At 50.6% G+C, this 21,685-nt stretch overlaps 1 protein-coding gene across 1 annotated transcript in view; it reads right to left on the reverse strand.

Annotated features, from left to right (window-relative positions):
• SHROOM2 (shroom family member 2) overlaps positions 1-20,016 on the reverse strand; it is a 146,471-nt gene extending 126,455 nt beyond the window's left edge. The window contains exon 1 of the mRNA XM_068963331.1: positions 19,852-20,016. Coding sequence (XP_068819432.1) covers positions 19,852-20,016 — 165 coding nt within the window. The remainder of the gene's footprint in view (positions 1-19,851) is intronic.
• Between the last annotated feature and the right edge of the window lie 1,669 nt (positions 20,017-21,685).

The following is a 21,685-nucleotide window of genomic DNA, read 5'->3' on the forward strand; positions in this document are numbered from 1 at the left end:
CCCAGCCAGCTGCAGCAGAGAAAGCCCTGTGATGTGCAAGGCGTGGAAGACCCACCCGGAGGATGAACTTAGGAGGGCCTTGTCATCAGCCTCCTGCCAGCTGCGTCTGGGCGACTCCAGGATAAGGCAGAATACCTCGATCCATTTCCTTATGTTACATTATGACTTTACTGAGCTATGAGCCACGTACCATAAAATTCACCCTCTCTAAAGACTGGTAGTCAGGGGTTCCCTAGTGGCTCAGACACAAAAGAGCCCACGTGCAATGCAGGAGACCTGGGTTCGATCCCTGGGTCAGGACAATCCCCTGGAGAAGGGCATGGCAACCCACTCCAGGATTCTTGCCTGGAGAACCCCATGGACAGAGGAGCCTGGCAGGCTACGTCACACAGAGTCAGACCACATACCGTAAAATACACCCCCTAAAGGGTAAATGCATGTATAAATTAGATAACTAACAAGGACCTACTGTAGAGCACAGGGAACTCTACTCAAAACTCAGTAATGGTCTATGTGGGAAAGAATTCAGAAAATCCAAAAAGTAGTAGATATCTGTGTAACTGACTCACTTTTCTGTAGATTCAGTTTCCTGTACCACTGAAACTAACAACATTGTGAATCAACTACTCTCCAACAAAAGTTTCCAAAGTTTTTTTTTTTTTTAAAAAAAAAAAAAAAGCTTTAATGCACGTCTGTCCTCAAAGGCCCCAGCTATAAACGCAAACGACCCTGGTCAAGCCTCCCAGCAGGCTTGTTATACAAGGAGGAAGAGAAAAGACTCAACAGAAAACTTGATAAACTCCACCATGCGGCATGCAAATACATCAGGGCACTCCCAGCCCCGGGAAAAGTGCAGTTCACTAAGGGCTTCACCTGCAGCCTGGGTTCCTTAAATGACAGTCTGAGGCCACGAGGAGGCTGCGTGACACCAGGGGGGTAAGAGGGAAGCTACAGACACAGGACGTGTAGGCTCCAGGGACTAGGCGATCAGTTGGCCATGCAAGTTCAAAGAGAGGCAGGCAGGCATCCTGGATCTGGGGAGAAACCAGCTGGGCCAGCCCCGGAAGTGCAGGAGAATCAGGGAAGTTTATGCAAGATGCCCATCTGTATCAGGCTGAGTTGGAAGGGACTCGGGGAAGCACCCACCGGGCTGGTCTGGAAGCTGGGATGGCAGCGGAAACCTGAGAGCGTCAATCAAGCGCTGGAGACCACCTAGAGGAGAGAGGAGGGGTCTGCGGCAGAAACCAACACTGCAGGTGAGGGCCAGGAGAAAGGGTCAGGACTGGACACTTCCCTGAGGGTTGCAAAGAAAGAGAAAGCATTGCTGTGTGAACGGGATGTCTGTGTAGATGGCCCATCGCTGCACGTGTAACTGAAGAACTATATTCTGGGAGTTAGTTCCCTGTGATCCAATGGTCAGGACTCGGGGCTTCCAACCGCAGGGGACACGGGTTCGATCCCTGGTCGGGGGGAACTAACATCTGCAGGTCAGCAAGCTCAGCCAAATATTTATAAAAAGAAAAATATATGAACTACACTCTGTAAAAGCAAATCAAGTCCCTGCCAGGAGCACACAAAGAAGTGTCCTTACTAACCAGCAGAGAATGTAAATTTCACCTTTGGGAGTAAAAATTTCACAACTATACGGAGTGGTATGAGGTTCTAATTACTTTTCTGCAAAACACCAGCCTCCCTAGTGGACCTCCTCAGTAGTCCAGTGGTTAAGAATCAGCCTTGCAATGCAGGAGACGCGGGTTTGATTCCTGGTCAGGGAAGATCCCATATAAAGAAAGTCAAGCGCCAAAGAATTGACGCTTTTGAACTATGGTGTTGGAGAAGACTCTTGAGAGTCCCATATGCCAAGGAGCCAACTAAGCCTGTGCGCCAACAACTACCGAACTCTCTCAACTCCTACAGCCCGAGACGCAACTACTGAGTTCATGCGCCCTAGAGCCTGTTCAGTTCAATCGCTCAGTTTGTGTCTGACTCTCTGCGACCCCATGCACGGCAGCACGCCAGGCCTCCCTGTCCCTCACCAACTCCCTGACTTTACTCAAACTCATGTCCGTGGAGTCGGTGATGCCATCCAACCATCTCATCCTCTGTCGTCCCCTTCTCCTCCTGCCTTCAATCTTTCCCGGCATCAGGGTCTTTTCCAATGAGTCAGCGCTTCACCTCAGGTGGCCAAAGGACTGGAGTTTCAGCTTCAGCATCAGTCCTTCCAATGAATACTCAGGACTGACTTCCTTTAGGATGGACGGCTCAGCAGCAAGAGAAGCCAGCGCAATGAGAAGCCCACACACCCCAAATAAAGACTAGCCTGCACTCACTGCAACTCGAGAAAAGTTTATGCAGCAACAAAGACACAGTACAGGCAAAAGCAAATGAACAAAAACAAAACAAAAACCCCAGGCCCCTACAAATGGGGAGGGAGAGGGGGAAGACTGCCCCCGCCTCAGCTTGCAAACTTACAGTGGCCTGGGCTCTGTGTGATCCCAGGAATCACACAGAATAAATACAAGTCAAGCAGCAACAGGCCTGTCTTTTCAAGTCCAGATGTTTCCTTTCCAAACTTTCATTTGAGATTCGGGGCATCTAAACATGAATGACAATCAAGAGCAAAGCTGCACGTACCAGAAAACCCCGCACAGCTGTTTTAAAGACCGACCTATTTGATTAATATGAGTTATTAGAAATTAATTATTCATTCTCCAGGGCTTCCCAGATAGCCCAGCTAGTAAAGAATCCACCTGCAACTGCAGGAGACCTGGGTTCGATTCCTGGATTGGGAAGACCCCCTGGAGAAGAGAAGGGCAACCCACTCCAGTGTTCTGGTCTGGAGAATTCCAAGGACTGTATAGTCCATGCGGTTGCAAAGACACGACTGAGAGACTTGCACTCACTTTGCAGTTCTGCAGAAGTTAAGGTTTTCTTCTTTGTTATGAAATGAAGTGAAGTGAAGTCACTCAGTCGTGTCCGACTCTTTGCAACCCCGTGGACTGTAGCCCACCAGGCTCCCCGTCCATGAGATTCTCCAGGCAAGAACACTGGAGTGGGTTGCCATTTCCTTCTCCAGGGGATCTTCCCGACCCAGGGATCGAACCCAGGTCTCCCGCATTGCAGGCAGACGCTTTAACCTCTGAGCCACCAGGGAAGCCCTCTTTGTTATATGCCTGTCTAAAAAAAATAAAATAAAAAGCTAAATGATAAAACTCAGTACATGCCACAATTAACAAAATATATCCTTTTTAAAATTCCAAGTGGCATACACAAAGCTAAGCTTCCTCTTAAGCTTGTATCTGAGTCCAAAGACTGTTGACAATGTAACTCTTTTTTTAAATATTCCTTTCAGCATGCAGGATCTTTTAGTTTCATCACATGTGATCCAGTTCCCTGATCAAGGATCAAACCTGGGCCCTCTGCATTGGGAGGAAGGAGTCTTAGCCACTGGACCACCAGGGGACTTTCTCTCTTTTTTTTAAATTGTCCCTAGTGGCGCAGACGGTGAAGAATCTGCCTGCAATGCAGGAGACTAGGGATCGATCCCTGGCTTGGGAAGATCCCCTGGAGAAGGAAATGGCAACCCACTCCAGTATTCTTGCCTGGAGAATCCCATGGACAGAGAAGCCCGGCGGGCTACAGTCCATGGGGTCACAAAGAGTCAGACACAACTGAGCAACGTTCATCTCACTTCATAGTTGCTTTATAACGCTGTGTTACTTTCTGCTGTACAGCAAAGGAAATCAGTTACACATATACATAGTTATATATACACATATATTCACTCTTTTTCAGGTTTCCTTCCCATTTAGGTCTCTAGAGAGCACTAAGTAAGACAATGTAACTCTTAAGAGAATTACCTTCAAACAACGTGATTAGCTCTGTTAGTGTGAGTCGCTCAGTCGTGCGTGATTAGCTCTGTTAGTGTGAGTCGCTCAGTCGTGCGGGACTCTGCAACCCCATGGATTGCAGCCCTCCAAGCCCCTCTGTCCATGAGATTCTCCAGGCAAGGATACTGGAGTGGGTTGCCATTTCCTTCTCCAGGGGATCTTCCCAAGCCAGGGATCGAACCCGGGTCTCCTGCACTGCAGGCAGATTCTTTACCAACTGGGCTCTACAGTGATACAAAGCAAAGAATTCCAGACTGTGGGGGGAATTCAATACAGCTCTCCAACCAAAAACAACATTATTATATGCTTTGGGCTGCTGATGATCTTTTCCTTTACTTTCAGTTTTTTTCAAGACGGTTTGACTGTTTTTGCAACAAGAAAAAAAAAGTTTCCCTATGCTAGTAATTGACAAGCACACGGGCAATTAGCACAGATAAATATCATTGTGTTTCAGCCCAGTTCAATCGCTCAGTTGTGTCCGACTCTTTGCAATCCCCTGGACTGCAGCATGCCAGGCCTCCCTGTCCATCACCAACTCCCGGATCTTGCTCAAACTCATGTCCATCGAGTGGGTGATGCCATCCACTGTGTGTACACATTTACAAACGTGGCACAGTTCACAGAGACAGAAGCAGAGTTGCCCCAGCAGCACTGTCTCGTCAGCCTCAGCATTTCCAAGCCACAGGCAAAGACCCTCTTCACCTCCTCTGAAAGTCCCCGGACCTCAAGGCCCCGGAGCTGCGATCTTCTTCATTAGCAATTATACACTGACCACACCCCCAAACGCCTTGGTGCTGGTTACTAACTCATCCCAAGTCCATCATCCTTGAGTTTTCAAACTGGACCCTAAAGTTCTGGTCAGCCTAGATCCTCTCTTGGGGTAATGACTTTTAAACACATCTACCATCTTCTCCTTGGCCCTTCTTTTATCTGAGTCCCCTCTTCCTCCCATCCTTCCAACCTTCAGGGGTTCAATGACATATTCACATGTCCCCCTTCCTCCAGCTTCCCCCTGACCTTCCCAGGCTTCCCTTAAGCATGTCAACAGAAGAGACTCTCCCTTGCCCACTCCCCTCATCACCCCCTTCCCCTAACCCTCAGGTGCCCACCCCAATGCCACCTTCCTACAGGCACCCGCTTTACTCTGCACTAGTCGTTATCTCCCTTTCCTTGACGGTCTACCTGGCGTCTATGTTCCATTCCCTGGAGAAAAGAACAAGTGCCCGCCAAGATCATCATTAATTACTCTGATAGAGGCAGCCCGGTTAATGAGGACTGAAGTGTGCAGTCCTCCCCAGGCAACACCGTCTGCCCTGGAACCTACATGCCTGCTAAGTCACTTCGGTCGTGTCCAACTCTTTGTGATCATATGGACTGTAGCCCACCAGGCTCCTCTGTCCGTGGAGATTCTCCAAGCAAGGATACCAGAGTGGGGTGCCATGCCCTCCTCCTGGGGATCTTCCTGATTCAGGGATCGAACCCGCATCTCTAATATCTCCTGCAATGGCCACACGTGCCACCTGCACTTGAATCAGAGCAGTTTAGTAAAGGACAACTAACTCAGCCAGGGAGAAGGGGCGCTCCCTGACATCACGGCAGCCACCCTCCTCTCCTCTGGCCAGCCCTCCCTGAGAGCTAAGTAGCTGGACCGGGGATTCTCTCTGCTCTGACCCACCACCACCACCCTGAACAGTTCCCAAGCAACCGCGTGCAAGAAGGGGAAGGCAAAGCAACCTGGTGAAAATTAAATTACTGGTGGAAGGAAAAGCTAAGGTGGAAAGAAGCTGAATCTTAGAGCATGCAGGTCTCATTTTTACATTCATAAATGTGCAGGGAATAAGCTATGTGCTAACTGGACACCCATGGTGACCCACCAGGACAAGGTAAGTAGTCATTCCCTTTTGCCAAGGGTGTAAATTAGGCATTTGGAGAAGGAAATGGCAACCCACTCCAGTATCCTTGGAGGAGCCTAGCAGGCTACAGTCTGTGGGGTCACAAGAGTCGGACACAACTTAGCAAGTAAACCACCACCACCAAATCAGGCATTATTTATTCAGTGTCTTAAGGCTAGGTGTAATCATTAAAAAGAACACACCTAGGGACTTCCCTGATGGTCCAGTGGTGAAGACTCCGAGCTCCCAATGCGGGGGACCCAGGTTCCATCCCTGGTCAGGTAACTAGATTCCACACGCTGCAACTAAGACCAACTAACAGCCAAAAAAAAAAAAATTAAAAACAAAAAAGGAAAACTTTTGGAAACAAACTTATGGTTTCCAGGGGGTATGGGGGGGGCAGGGGCAGGATAAATTAGGAGATTGGGATTGGCACATACACACTTATTAATACATATAAAACAGATAACTAATAAGGACCTCCTATATGGTAACTCTGCTCAATACTCTGTGATGGTCTATTTGGAAACGAATCTCAAAAAGAGTGGACATATGTATCGGCATAACTGATTCACTCTGCTATACACCTGAAACCAACACAATATTGTACACCAACTGCACGCCAGTAAAAAGTCAAAACAAAAGGAACACTAATTTCTCTCCAGATTTCCTTTGTTGGAACGGCCTAACTCATAGCAAGTAACTGAAGAAACATGCAACAGAGGCTTATTTCTCACTCACGACCTAGTACTCCTGGGAGGGCAAGGGGCGCTGTGGACAGCCAGCTTCCTCCCCAGGCGTTCAGGGACCTGTGTGCAAGAGGCTCTGCTCCGGAATCATGTGCATCCCAGACAACCGGGAGAGGGGAAAACAGTACAGGTTGGAAACAGGCCTGCCTGCATCACTTCTACTTGCATCTGATTGGGTAGAATTGTCACATGGCCTCATAGTCACAAGGGACGCTGGGAAGTGTAGTCCAGCAGCACATCCAGAGGGAAGAAGAGACTGTCTCCAGTTCATAGCCCCCAAGGTATGCTGGGAAGTGTAGTCCAATAGCCCCCAAGGGCCACTGGGAAGTGTAGTCCAGCGGTGCATCCACAAGGAAGAGGAGACTCTGTCTAGAGTGCACAGCCCCAAGGGACACTGGGAAGTGTAGTCCAGCAGTGCATCCACAAGGAAGAGGAGACTGTCTCCAATGAGCAGATAGCATCTCTACCAAACCCGTAGGTCCAACTCCATGCCCTCAAAGATCTTCTACTACCAGAAAGCCAAGCAAGTGAAGAAATGGAGTTTGCTGTCATGGGGACAGTTAACCTTCATCTTTCCTACCATTTTCACTTCCCAAACCACTTTTTAAAAATCCCATTGTTGTGGGAGGGAGGTTCAGGATGGGGAACACATGTGCACCCATGGTTGATTCATGTGAACGTATCGCAAAAACCACAATACTGTAAAGTAGTTAGCCTCCAATTAAAATAAATTCTAAAAATAAATAAATAAAAATCCCATTGGTATTGAATATCACATTGGTCTGAAAGAGCTACCTTTCAAGAATATTATAGAAAAAAAAAATCTGTATTTTTCAGAACAAGTTTTGGTGGAGAAGAGGGAATAATCACTTGCAGCGAGCTGTAAATAGCACAACTAATGTACTGGTGTTGGGCATTAGATAAGTTTCTGAATTAAATGCTTTTCTACAAATCCAATACTAAATGATCAAAATCGGTAACAAAATCTCTAGGAGACCTATTAAAATGCTGTCACACAAAATCCAGGTTAAAGTCTTTCCACGGTAAATTACCAGTTCAATACATTAACACTACTTTTCATAGCTTTCCAAATTCTTTTTTTTTTTAATGTTTTATATTTTGTATTGGAGTATAGCTAATTAACAAAGAATGCTGTGATGGTTTCAGGTAAACAGCAAAGGGACTCAGCCATACATACACACAAATCCACTGTCCCCCCAGCACTCCTCCTATTCAGGTTTTCACATAACACTAAGCAGAGTTCCCTGTGCTGTCCAGCAGGTCCTTGCTGGTTCTCCATGGTAAATACAGCAGTGTGTCCATGTCCATCCCAGACTCCCTAACTATCCCTTCCCCCATCCCTCCTCCTGGGAACCATAAGGTTATTACAGAGTATTGAGCAGAGTTCCCTGTGCTGGACAGTAGGTCCTTCTTGGTTATCCATGTTAAATACAGCAGTGTGTCCATGTCCGTCCCACAGTTTTCCAAATTCTTAATAAAGCAGAAAGAGGTAGGGAGAAGGGAAGAGGAGGGAAGAGAGATGGAATTTAAATCTACCACAACTAGCTTTCCTTACTGCCTCATTTCATCCCCATGTTAATAATATACTTAAGTGAGAGTGATTCTAGTTTGATGGCCAGAACAATTAAGGATCAGCAAAGGTTCCAGATGGACAGTAACATCTAGCTATGCCTGTGAGACATTCCTTCCCAACTGGAACCACCATGGCCAGGCCAGTGATGACCACTCTGACCTCACCAGGCAAGGCAGGGTTCCTCTAAACTGGCACACCTCAGGTCAACTTTCGAACCTGCCCTACACCAGAAAGCTGTTCTCACTGGAGGAAAATAGTATCCGACAGAGATGTGCCTGGCCCCAAAGAAACAATCAAAACAGTGGCCTTTCAAGACAGCCCCGGGAAGCAGCCTGGCTAGATCACTCACCCGGGTGGGTGACTCACCCTGAACCAGGTGGTCACCCGCTCTTACACGCAGTCAGACAGCAAGGTCCCCCCACTAGACATTCAGACTGAGCCTCCAACAGGGCAGACAGAAGCCACACACAGACACACACACAGCAGCAGAGCTCAGAAATGGAATCTACGCAGAAGACATTTTTAAAAGCCAGTTTGATATACTCACAGATGTGAAAGAAGAACCATGAAACAGGATCAGTATGGTATCAAAAAGGAACATTCAAGAGCAATAACCCTGGTGGCTCAGTGGTAAAGACTCCGCCTGCAAATGCAGGAGACACGGTGCAATCCCTGGGCCAGTCAGAACCCACAGGCTGCGGAGCAACTAAGCCCAAGCACCAAAACTACTAAGCGTGTGCTCTTGAGTCTGGGGGCTGTAATGACTAAGCCCACACGTCCTAGAGCCCTGTGCTCCACAACAAGAGAAACCACCACAACGCGAAGCCCATGCACCGTAACTAGAGAGTAACCCCTGCTCATCGCAGCTAAAGAAAAGCCTGCAGAGCAATCAAGACTGGAAGAATAAAAATAAACTATTTTTTTTTAGCTGCTCAGACATGTCTGACTCTTTGTGACTCCATGGACTGTATCCCGCCAGGCTCCTCTGTCCATGGGATTCTCCAGGCAAGAACACTGGAGTGGGTTGCCATTTCCTTCTCCAAGGGATCTTCCTGACCCAAGGATCGAACCCAGGTCTCCTGCATTGCAGGCAGATTCTTTACCATGTGAGAGCTATAGGGAAGTCCCTTAAAAAGAACAGTAAGAGAGAGGGGAAAAAAAAAAAAACTTTGGAATTTGAAGAAAAAAACTGAAAGCACACATTTAAAACTTAATCGAGGGGCTTTCCTGGTGGCTCAATGGTAAAGAATCTGCCTTGTGATGCGGGAGTCACAGGTTCAATCCCTGATCCGGGAAGATCCCACACGCGGCTGAGCAACTAAGCCCGTGAGCCACAACTACTGAGCCTGCGCTCAGCAACAAAAGAAACCACCGCAATGAGAGGCCCACGCATTGCAACTAGAGAAAACCCAACGCTGCATCGAAGACCCAGCACAGCCAAGAAGAAATGAAATTTTTGAAAAAGAAAGAAAAAAGTACTTTAAAAAAAACCCAGTGGTTTGGAAGACATGGTTGCAGGCCATCTCCCCAGACGAACCAAAGTAGAGAGAAGAGAAAAATAAGACAAAAAAATCAGAGCCAGCCCAAAGGATGAAGAGACAGAAGGGCTTGTTGTCTTCCCAATATTACTGCACACCAGCAGAGATGAGAACACCAGCTGCAAAGAAAGTGCAGAGGGAAAACTGTCTCCAGCTCAGGCCTCTACACCCAACAATCCAATTACTGTCACGGTATGTTAATGACATTTTCAAACAAAGAAGTTCTCAAAAGACGCTCCCTCACCCCTGTGTGTCTGAATATAGAAAACGATTTTTCGCAATTCGGGAAGATGTGGAGGATAAATTAATGATAAAGCACTCAGGAAATGAGGCAAAGAAACAAAACCTATCGTTAACCTCAGTGATAATGAAAACTTTGTGCTGGGCAAAAAAAAAAATATTCAGAGTTTCCACCACCAGGTTCAGCAGTGTTGGCACTGGCATTCAAAAAACCATAGCCAGTGAAAACTGCTAATCTGGTGGTTCTCAAAGTGGGAGATTTTTGTCCCCCCGGCAGGGGACACCTGGTGAGGCTTTTTTGATCATCTCGACTACAGGAGATGGAGACGTCTGTGCGGGCATCTCGTGGGTGATGTCAGAGGTATTACTCACCAGCCCACACTGCACAGGACAGTGCCCACCACAAAGAATTATGTGGCCCCAGAGGTCAACAGTGCTAAGGCTGAAAAAAATCCCTCTTCTGACCAAAATTATGATCGTAGTTATACTGGGAAGTTGGGGGCCCCAAGATATGTGTCTGCGTAGTTGGTGGGAAGGAGGTGCATGAAAAAGAGACCACATCCCAAGTGGGAAGTCGACAGTCATCCAGAAACGGAACAAACAAAAGCAGCAGCAAGACAGAATGTAAGCAAATGCCCAAAGAAATCAGCTGAAAAGTTTCAACAGCTTCTCTAGAGGAAGAGGAAACGGCAAGTGTGGAGCTGCTGGGTTTAATAACAAGCCCTGAAGAACGATTTGATTATTTAAACTGTGCGAGGGCCATTTTGATAAAAACTAAAAAGAAAACTCAAAAAGATAACACTAACAACTGAGTCCCTTTCCTCCCTTGAAGAAGTAAAAATGTTGCCTTTAGAGCCCTCACTGTAACCTACACTGCCTGGGTTCTCTTTGACCTTCACAATTCGCCTTTGATATGAAAGTCTTGGTCACTTTAGAAGCTACCCCAACTCTTTCCAATTCATCCAACCAAGGCGGTAGATACTGCCTCCAACTTTATAGCCAGGAGATTAAAAAAAAAAAAAAAGCACAGATTTTTTTTTTTAATGTGACTGTGCAATTCAGAACATCCTGGTTTTTCAGAACAGTCTAATTTGTTCAAACCTGAAATAAAGTTTTTGTTCAGTAAGTCGTGTCCCACTCTTTATGACCCCTTGGACTGTCTGTAGCACGCCAGGCTACCCTGTGCTTCATCAGCTCCCAGAGCTTGCTCAAACTCATGTCCATTGTGTCAATGATGTTATCTGTCTCATCCTCAATCACCCCCTTCTCCTCCTGCCTTCAACCTTTCCCAGCATCAGGGTCTTTTCCAATGAGTCAGCTCTTCGCATCAGGTGGCCAAAGGATTGGAGCTTCAGCTTCAACATCAGTCCTTGCAATGAATATTCAGGGCTGATTTCCTTTAGGATGAACTGGTTGGATCTCCTTGCTGTCCCTGGGACTCTCAAGAGTCTTCTCCAGCACCACAGTTTTAAAGCATCAATTCTTCAGTGATCAAGCCTTCTTTATGGTCCAACTCTTATGTCCATACATGACTACTGGAAAAACCGTAACTTTGTACCGATCTTTGATGGCAAAGTGATATCTCTGCTTTTTTTTAATGAGATTTATTTATTTATTTGGCTGTGCCAGGTCTTAGTCATGGCATGTAGGAGCCAGTTCCCCGACCAGGGATCAAACCCAAGCCCCTGGCATTGGGACTGCAGAGTCTTAGCCACTGGGCCCCCTTGCTTTTTAATACACTGTCTAGGTTTGTCATAGCTTTCCTTCCAAGGAGTAAGCATCTTTTAACTTCATGGCTATAGTCACTGTCCACAGTCATTTGGGAGCCCAAGAAAATAAAATCTGCCACCATTCACACTTTTTCCCCCATCTATTTGCCATGAACTAATGGGATGGTTGCCATGATCTTAGTTTTTTTAATGCTGAGTGTTAAGCCAGCTTTCTCACTCTCCTCTTTCACCCTCATCAAGTGACTCCAATTATTTTTTCAATGATAACCTACTGTGCTTGTACTTAGACAAGTTCCCCCAAAGAGGGGCCTTAACATCCCTACTGGTCAATGCAAGAGGCTCCCAGGTTAACAGGAAAACAATTTTTCCACAACATACACCCTCCCTCTCTCGGACACTGGCGTGTTTTTTTAAAAAAAGACCAAAAAAGAACCACATAACCCTGAGCGCTTTCAAAGTCCTTCGTGTGGGTGGAAGGTTCAGCCTGGGAGAGCTCGGCTTGCAGAAATGTCTCCTCAAAGGATGACCTGACTGCGGTGTGTGAAAAGTAAAAGAGGTAATGAGAGTGAATAAAAAGTCTGTTCAGCCTTCAAATCCTGAAACAATCTCGTTGGCTGTTTACACTGTGCCCAGTGTACAAGGAGCAAAGCTCCCAAGGGCCCCAAAGAAATCCACAGACCGGGGTTTATTTGCACGCTGACACAAAACAGCTTTGGCAAGAGGACGGCTCCAAAACGCTTTCACCAAATAGAAAAACCAGCCGTCTCCAAGCTGGGAGCCCGGTTTCTTCGGCCGCGAAATAGAAAGGTGAGTGAAGAAATCCCAGCTCGTTAGGACAAGGTGAAAACCAGAAATTTTTTTATGAGTCTTTCATTCTCCTTCTCCTTTCTACATTTAGCTCTCGGGCAAAGTCATTTTCTTTTTTCAAAGAGTGAACGTTAGGACATGTTCCAAACTACTCATAACTGGACCAGGAAGGGCAAAATCCTTCCCGGTGGGGAAGTGTGATGCAAACCTCAAGATTACAGCTTTTCACGCTTAGAAGCCTCTGGGTTTATGGATGAGTCAAGATGAGTTGGGAATTCTGAGGTGGTGGTAGTATGTTAAAGGACCCAACCACCAATGCAGGAGACTTAAGAGATGCAGGTTCGATCCTTGGGTCAGGAAGATCCCCTGGCAATGCAAACGGGCAACCCACCCCAGTATTCTTGCCTGGAGAATCCCACGGACAGAGGAGCCTTGCGGGCTACAGTCCATGGGGCCGTAAAGAGTCGGACATACTGAGTGACTAACACGTAACAAGCCGAGTTAATTTCTGGGAGAGGAAGAACACACACCCTCCGCACCTCAAAGCTCCAGCACCAGAGCTGGGGAGGGGAGAGAAGGTTTTTTGCCCAACTTCCCATCCCCACATGGAAAACACGTCCTGAGGACCAGGGGTGAGAACTTGCAAGACCCAGAGAGGCAGAGGCTGGCACAGGGGGAGAAAGACACACCTGAAGGCCAGTTGGCAGACAGGCCTACCAACTACAAAGGTATTTCAGCACGGGGGGCGGGAAACTCACCCCTTTTTTTTTTTAAACCGCACTGTGAATTTTTAAATACAAACATGTCTTTGGAACTCCACTCTTCCTCCGAACAGACACAAACTGCAGCTGGCCTCAAAGTGGCCAGGACCTCACCGTGCCCAGGAGTTGCCCTGGCTACCACAGTACCCGAGCTAGCTAAGGTGGGGGTGTCCAGCCCTTACCCACCCACCTTTTCTGTCTATGGAGCCCTGGGAAAGCGGTTGTAGGATTCTGCTTCAACACAGACATCAAGCAAAACGCAGAGAGGCTGAGATAAATCAGCTCCCAATCCATAGCTCCGGGCTTCCCAGGTGGGCTCAGCGGTAAAGAATTTCTCACCTGCCAATGCAGAAGCTGCTAGTTCGATCCCAAGGGTCAGGAAGATCCCCTGGATGAGGAAATGGCAACCCACTCCAGGATTCTTGCCTGCAGAATCCCACGGACAGAGGAGCCTGGCGGTACATAGGGACTAAACCAAAATTCACACTCACTGACATGAATGAATCAGCCATGAGTGTACCTGTGTCCCCCATCATGAATCCCCCCCTTCCACCTCCCTCCCCATCCCATCCCTCTGGGTTGTCCCAGCGCACAGGCTTTGAGTGCCCTTTTCGAACTTGGACTGGTCAGCTATTTCACATATGCTAATATACATGTTTCAAAAACCACCACAATATAGTAATTAGCATCAATTAAAATAAATTAATTTTTTTAATGAAAAAAAAATTCACAGCTCACGTCTACAGATGCCCTGTTTTCAAAACCTTCAACGGTCATTGACAAAGAGCTTGGCTCTTGAGGGGGCAAATATGGGGACATCAGTGACAACAGCTTGTCCCAAAGAGGGGTTACCGGGTCACCGATCAGCATGACTCAGCACAACCCATAAAAAACGCAGCCCCTTTCAGACCACAAGGCGACCTGCCAATGGCTCTGAACCTTCACTATCAGGAGGACCTCTGAATTGGGACATCACTCACCTGGCTGTGTGGGCCAATCGCACCCACCCCGACCCCCCAGTGTGTGTCCTGATTCCCCCCCATCAGCCTGCCTTCAGCTTGCAAACGGGGAAGGACATTTAAAGACATAGCCTTGCGTCCAGTGAGGGGTTTAAGGGTCTGGAGACCCAGGAGAGGGGTCGCACTGGCCAGCTCCCTGCCCCCGCACCTCCCCAGGAGGCAACCTGAAACTCATCAAGGTCCCAAATGAGCCACCCCTGGGACCGGGGAAGGCCCAGATGACTGTCTTTCTTCTGGGGGTGCTCAAGGAAAGGCTCTGGCATTCCCGGTTGGAGGGGAAAGGGGAAGGAGGGGAATCTAAGACGTGATGAAAAGGAGAAGCAAGGCTTCATTCCTTCTCGAGGTTAACAAACATTCCTGAGGCCGCAGGGGGCCCGCTGACACCCAGCTGGTGGGCTTCGGGCTTCCCAGTGAATCCCCCGGGTGGCCCTTCTGGAATCTGAGCCCCTCCGCAGACATTTCAGAAGTCAGGCCCTCCCCCAACCTCCCCCCACCACCCCGCCGCACCCAAGTCTTCCACTTGCTGAGCAGATGGAAAGAGGAACTCCCACCAGCTGCAGCGCTCAACCTACAGACAACGCTCCTGAGAGGGCCTGCATCAGAGCAGAGCCTCGGAGACGTGGACACATCAAGGTCTCTGGAATTCCTTAGGGCAGGGATGTTATTTCTGCTGCACACACACACAAAACAAAAAAACGGCCTTTTGTGTTTTTTTTCCGGCCCTGGTAAACCTCAAGCTTACAAGTCAGTGTCAAGGTGCTAAACGGTTACAAATCTTGCTGGCTGCATTTCTGGGGGACTGACTCCATGTGGCTCCGCCTGCAATGTGGGAGACCCGGGTTCAATCCTTGGGTTGGGAAGATCCCCTGGAGAAGGGAACCGCTAACCCACCCCAGTATTTGTGGGCTTCCCTGGTGGTTCAGCTGGTAAAGGATCTGCCTGCAATTCAAGAGACCTGGGTTCGATCCCTGGGTTAGGAAGATCCCCTGGAGAAAGGAACGGCTAACCACCCCAGTATTCTGGCCTGGAGAATCCTGTGGACTGTTTAGTCCAGGGGGTCACAAAGACTCAGACACGACCGAGAGACTTTCACTTCACTCACCACGCATGCACTTGAGATTCCAACAATGCCACTTCGGGGGAGTCAGGGTCCCTTTAACCTCGACTCCGACCCAGAGAAAAGGCAGTTACTCGGGGAGCAGCCCCTGCCAAGTGCCCATAAAACACAGCTCCCGGGAGTTCCTGCTCCCATTTCCTTTTTTCCAGCTACAAAAAATGCAGATGAAGCAAGTATTTGTTTGAGTTTTACTATGTAAATAAAGCCTATTATCAGGGCCAGTGCCGAGGAAGAAAACAGGCTTCCCCACCCAGGTAGGCCAGGCCAGGGGCCTCCCAAGCACCTTCAAAAAGAATAAAGCACAGCTTTCCAAGCTAAAATCCTTTCAAAGCAAAAGTGGCGTACAGTTCATCTGCTGCTGCTACTGCTAAGTTGCTTCAGTCATGTCCGACTCTGTGCGACGCCACAGATGGAAGCCAACCAGGCTCCCCCGTCCCTGGGACTCTCCAGGCAAGAACACTGGAGTGGGTTGCCATTTCCGTCTTCAATGTTCTAGCGAGGGCGATTTTGTGCCAGGGGGCACGTGGCAGTACAAGACACTTTCGGTTGTCACACATGGGAGAAGGGATTGCATTGCCAGTGGGTACAGGCTAGAGTTGCTGCTAGACACCCTACAATACACAGGAAAGGACCCCCCACACACACACCCCACTCAGCAAAAAAGGATCCAGTCCAGAACATCAGAAGTGCCAAGGCTGAAAATCCCTCATGGTGGCGGTGCCGGTGGTGATGTTAATTTCATTTCTCAGTCGTGTCTGACTCTTTGCGACCCCGTGGACTTTAGCCCCGCTAGGCTCCTCTGTCCGTGGAATTCTCCAGGCAAGAATCCTGGAGTGGTTGCCATTTCCTTCTCCAGGGAGATCTTCCCCACCCAGAGATCGAACCCATGTCTCCAACTGGAGAAGAAGCAGAGATATGCAGGGTCAAGATCTGACCCTCAGGGTCCTTCTCAGGATGTGAGCTCAGGGCTGTTTCATCTATAAAATGGGCTAATAAAACTCCATCAGGAAATCAGGGACTGAACTGGCCTTGTTCTTGGTATCACCTCCAGCTCGAAGCTGTACACTCCCAGGAGGCTTTCAACCAAGACACTTGTCATGATACATCTTACACGGGATCAGGCTTCTTCCAAGTCAGATTCTGTTAGAAATGAGCTGTAAAATACCCCAGCACTCTAATATGTAAAATTTCAGCGTTTCTTAAATACAAAAAAAAAAAAAAAAACCTATTAGAAGACCCATTATTTAATGAGCCCTAGAGATGTTTCAGTAGCTACTGGAAAAGAAAAGATTCAAAGCTTGGATTAATCCAAATTCTGGTGGTGGAACACGTTTCCCCAGTCCCCATCACAACAATCTACTTTCATTTTTTAAGAGATTATAATGGGCACACTTTTCTCCATCCTTTCCTAATAAGTTCAGTTCAGTCGCTCAGTCGTGTCCGACTCTTTGCGACCCCATGAATTGCAGCATGCCAGGCCTCCCTGTCCATCATCAACTCCCAGAGTTCACTCAGACTCACGTCCATCAAGTCAGTGATGCCATCCAGCCATCTCATTCTTTGTCATCCCCTTCTCCTCCTGCCCCTAATCCCTTCCAGCATCAGAGTCTTTTCCAATGAGTCAACTTTTAGCATGAAGTGGCCGAAGCATTGGAGTTTCAGCTTTAGCATCAGTCCTTCCAAAGAACACCCAGGGCTGATCTCCTTCAGAATGGACTGGTTGGATCTCCTTGCACTCCAAGGGACTCTCAAGAGTCTCCTCCAACACCACAGTTCAAAAGCATCAATTCTTCGGCGCTCAGCTTTCTTCACAGTCCAACTCTCGCATCCATACATGACCACTGGAAAAACCTTAGCCTTGACTAGACAGACCTTTGTTGGCAAAGTAATGTCTCTGCTTTTCAATATGCTATCTAGGTTGGTCATAAGTTTCCTTCCAAGGAGTAAGCGTCTTTTAATAAAATGACAGTTAATTACTTTAGTTGTTAACAACCAGCTGTTGGATCACGAGCAAACATCACTGATGACTTAATCCAGCAGAAAATGCAAGCGGGTGAAACACTGCCAATACCACACAATACAACGTGTGGTAAAAAATACACATGTGCGTGTGACAGCATGCACGTGTGCATGTATATACACAAGTGTGAGTGGAAATTTAGCACGGGCATCCCAAACTGTCCTGAATCCTCTCCATCCTAAGCAAAGAAACCACATTATCTCCAGTCACAGTATAACACCTATAAAAACCAAGCAGCAGTTTAAGGGAGGGACATAGGAGCATGTCAGGCTAAAATCACAAGCAGCTTTATTTCTGCAAAACCCTGAAGCACAATCTGGAAAGGCAGAGTGCGTACACTGCCACTAGTCTAGCCACACAAAGACAGACACACATGAAGAGTGTGTACACTGCTACCAGTCTAGCCAGAGACACACACAGAGACACACACACACACACACACACACACACACACAGTGTGTACACTGCTACCAGTCTAGCCACACACAGACACACGCAGTGTGTACAATGCTACCAGTCTAGCCACAAAGAGAGACACACACACAGTGTGTACACTGCTACCAGTCTAGCCACATAGACACACACACACCCAAGACACACACACAATCCCACACCAGACACACACACACAGCCCCACACACCCAAACCATAGCAACTACCGGGAGAGCCCATCAGGGGCTAAATCAGGAGCCAACAGCCCCCAGTGGTCTGCACAGGCCCTGGTTTGTGTCCACAGGCTCTACCGCCCCCCCTCCTTCGGTTTGTAGAAGGGGGCCCTCTTTCACAGGAAGATGTAACTAAGAACTCGCCACTAAGAACTTGGTGCTTGGGGTGTTACGACTTGGGGTACAGAGAAAGGGGGAGGTACTCCGTAATCCTTTTCCCCAGCTTCCGGTAAAACAACTGAATTTTTAGGCCAGTTTTCTTACCCATTGGAAGCCCCCAAAGCAAGACACTACCTTCAACAATGTTGTACCACTTATTCGATCTGCTCTAACGACAGGTCCGAGGAAGACAGCTTGAATTGGATCTGCGTGTGTCCCTTTTTAAAAGAAACACCTGAAGGTCTAAAGGTTTGGGGGATTCACCTGGTATCTTTTTAACCTTTACCATCCAAAATGTCTGGTAAAACGCATTATTTAAAAGGCTCAAGCTACTATGCTGTAAGGCATATGCAGGGAGCACCACGCCTGCACAAAGTCTGCCCACTAAGCTGCCTCCCACTTTTCAAAGAATTCAATGCATTAATAGGTTGCACCTGGGTGAAACTTAGAACAACAAAGACACTCAACCCCAGTTCAACAAAAATTCTGTGCAGGTTTCCCCTCAGAGTCTCTAGTTTATAACCATAAAAAAATGAGAGAAAATAAAAAGATTAGTTCGGTCTCTCATTTGTTATCTAGATAACAAAGCCACACCACCTCCTAAATTCAATCCGGTGGGGCAGGTTAGAAATCAGTTCAGTGCTTCCAGCCCCGCTGAAGCAGGAAAGCAGAGAAAAAAACAATAAGTCACCTTCAAACCCTTCTGCGAGCCAAGAATTTTTCTGCATTTTAAAGAGAACTTTGTCCCCAGGAATGGCGCGGCCCAGACCTTCCAAGAGAAACTGACCAAGAGAGAGTTTTAAACAGGGGAAAACCAAACGACTGGTTTGTGTCTGTTTTTACGGGTTTATAAAAGGCTCGGCAGCTCGACAGGCTCGGCAGCCAAGTCTCAATATGGGTTATCTATTTCGAGGCAAAAAAATTAAAAGTTCTAAAGTAAACCCTACACACACACACTCAGTTCAGTCGCTCAGTCGTGTCCGACTCTTTGCGACCCCATGGACGCACACACTAGCAACTTATTATCAAATCCCACTTTTATAAAGGACTCTGAAAACTTTCAGTTTGTTTTTTCTTTTTTGCAAGTATCCAGGGGGCCGCGGATCTAGGGCTGGAAGCCAAACATCAGTAAATATTGATGGGCTTTTGGGAATGGAGAAGCTGGCCTGCCGGCAGCTGCTCGCCCACACGTCCTAGAGATAAGGGGTGCGGGTCCAAGGCGGGGTGCAGAAACAAGCACCCGGACAGGCTAACACAGGAGGGGCAGGCTCTGTCCACCCGGCGCACGTGGGAACGTTCCCCCCAGACCACTGGGCTGGCCCACAGGTACAGGCCGCCACTAGCGAGGCCGGGAGTGACAGCGGAGGGCCGGGCCCCTTCCAAGAGGGGGAGGGGAGAGATCTGAAACAGGAGCCATTGAAACTATCCGCGGCGCCGGGAGCCAAAAAGGGCTGGGAAACAAGGCAGGGCGGCCCAGGTGGCGCCCGGACCACACACCTAAGGCGGGACCCAGCGCCCCACGTTCTCGCGGGGAACCCCGGCAAACGCGTGTCCCGGGGCGGGGCGCCACCCGAAACCCCCCCCGCCCGGCGCTCCCGACCTCGACGAATCCCCCGCCCCTCGAGGCCACCTCCCGGCTGTCACCGTGCAAGTCCCGCGCACCCCCTCACCTTGGTGATGACCAGCGGCTCGCCGTGCTCGCGGCCGCCCTTCAGGGTGAAGCCCCAAGGGGCGCCGCCGCTCAGCTGCACCTCCACCAGGCGCCCGCCATCGGCCGCCCGCGCCTCGGCCTCCGCCAGTCGCTCCGGCCGCGCGTGGGGCTCAGCGCCCTCCATGGCGCGGGGCGCAGAGGCGGCGCGGCCGCTCAGGCCTCCGGGGCCGCCTGACCCGCGCCCATACGCTCCGGAGAAGCCCAGCCGGCCGAGGGCGAGGGAGGCTCTCGGCGCCCCGGTCGCCGGCCGCGGGCAAACTTGCGCTGCAGCTTGCAAGGAAAGTGCCGGCCGGGGACGGGAGGGAGCACGAAGGACTCGCGGCGCGGCGCACAGGGGAAGGCGGGCCCCGGAGGGGGCGGGCCCGCGGGGAGGGGGCGGGGAGCCGCGGGGCCCGGCGCGCTCTCGGGGCCAGGGGGCGGGGCGCCTGAGACGGGGTTTGGCTCGCGCGGCGCGCGCAGGAAGTGGGACTCTCGTCGTGCTGCGCGCGCCGGGGGGAGAGCTACCCCGTGGGCGCAGGAACCGGTGTCTGGCGCCGCGCGTGCTGGGGGGAGGGCTGGTCCGGCGCGCTCAGAAATGGGGGAGACTCACGCCGCGGCGCGCGCCCAGAAACTGAGGGCTCGCGCCCCGCCGCGCGCGCAGGAAGGGGGGTGGTTCTCTAGCCGCGCGCGCCAGGGGGAGGGCCGGCTCCGCGCGCTCAGGAACCAGGGGCTTGCGCCGCGCGTGACCGGAGGCTCCGCGCGTACAAGATGTGGGTGCTCGCGTCGCGCCGCGTGCGCAGAAAGGGGCGGGGCTAGCGCGCCCGGGGGAGGGATGAACGCCCGCCCGCAAGAAGGAGTTGCTCGCGCGGCGCGTGGAAGAACCAGCGTACTCCCGTGGCGCCGCGCGCGCAGGAAACGGGGATGCTCGCGCCGCCTGTGCAGCAAGAGAGCGGCCTCGCGCCGCGCGCGCACGGGGAAAGGCTGGCCCCACGCGCGCGCAGTTACTGCGGTCTCCCGCCGCGCCGCGCCGTGCGCGAGGGAAAGGGGGAGCTCGCGCCGCGCGCTCCCCGGCGAGGGCTGGCCCCGCGCACGCAAGAACCGGGGAGCGCACGCTGTGCCGCGCGCGCAGGAACGGGGGGCGTTCTCGTGCCGCGCGCGCCACGGGGAGGGCTAGCCCCGGGCGCGCAGTAACAGGGGACGTACTCGCGCCGCACGCGCCGCGGGGAGGGCCGGCCCCGCGCGCTCAGGAACGGGGGGCGTGGCGCCGCGCGTGACGGGAGGCTCCGCGCGCGCAAGAAGTGGGGGCTCGCGTCGCGCCGCGTGCGCAGGAAGGGGCGGGGCTAGCGCCGCGTGCGCCGGGGGGAGGGCTGACCCCGCCCGCGCAGGAACCGGGGGGCACGCGCCGCGGCGCGCGCCCAGGAAGCGGGGTCTCGCGCCGCGCGTGCCGGGGGTGGCTCCGCTCACGCAGGAAGAGAGACTAGCGCCGCCGGTGGCAAGGGGCCCCGCGCGCGCAAGAGGTGGGGCTCGCGCCGCGCCGCGTGGGCAGGAACAGGGGGGCTCGCACCGCGCGCGCCGGGGTAAGGAAAGGCTGGCCCGCGCGCGCAGGAACGAGAGTGCTCGCGCCGCGCCGCACGCGCAGGAAAGGGTGTGTGTGGGGGTGTGTGTGTGTGTGTGTCTGTGTGTGTGTGTCTAGTCTGGCAAAGTAGTCGTCTCCCCTTTCTTCAAAGGTTTGTTGACTTCAAGCGAAGGTCCTAGCTCTGTGGGAGTGATTTCCCTGTCGGAGAGGGGCCATAGAAACGCAGTATTTTAATGCA

The sequence above is a fragment of the Capricornis sumatraensis genome, chromosome X (genome assembly GCF_032405125.1).
Source record: "Capricornis sumatraensis isolate serow.1 chromosome X, serow.2, whole genome shotgun sequence".
Lineage (NCBI taxonomy): Eukaryota > Metazoa > Chordata > Mammalia > Artiodactyla > Bovidae > Capricornis > Capricornis sumatraensis.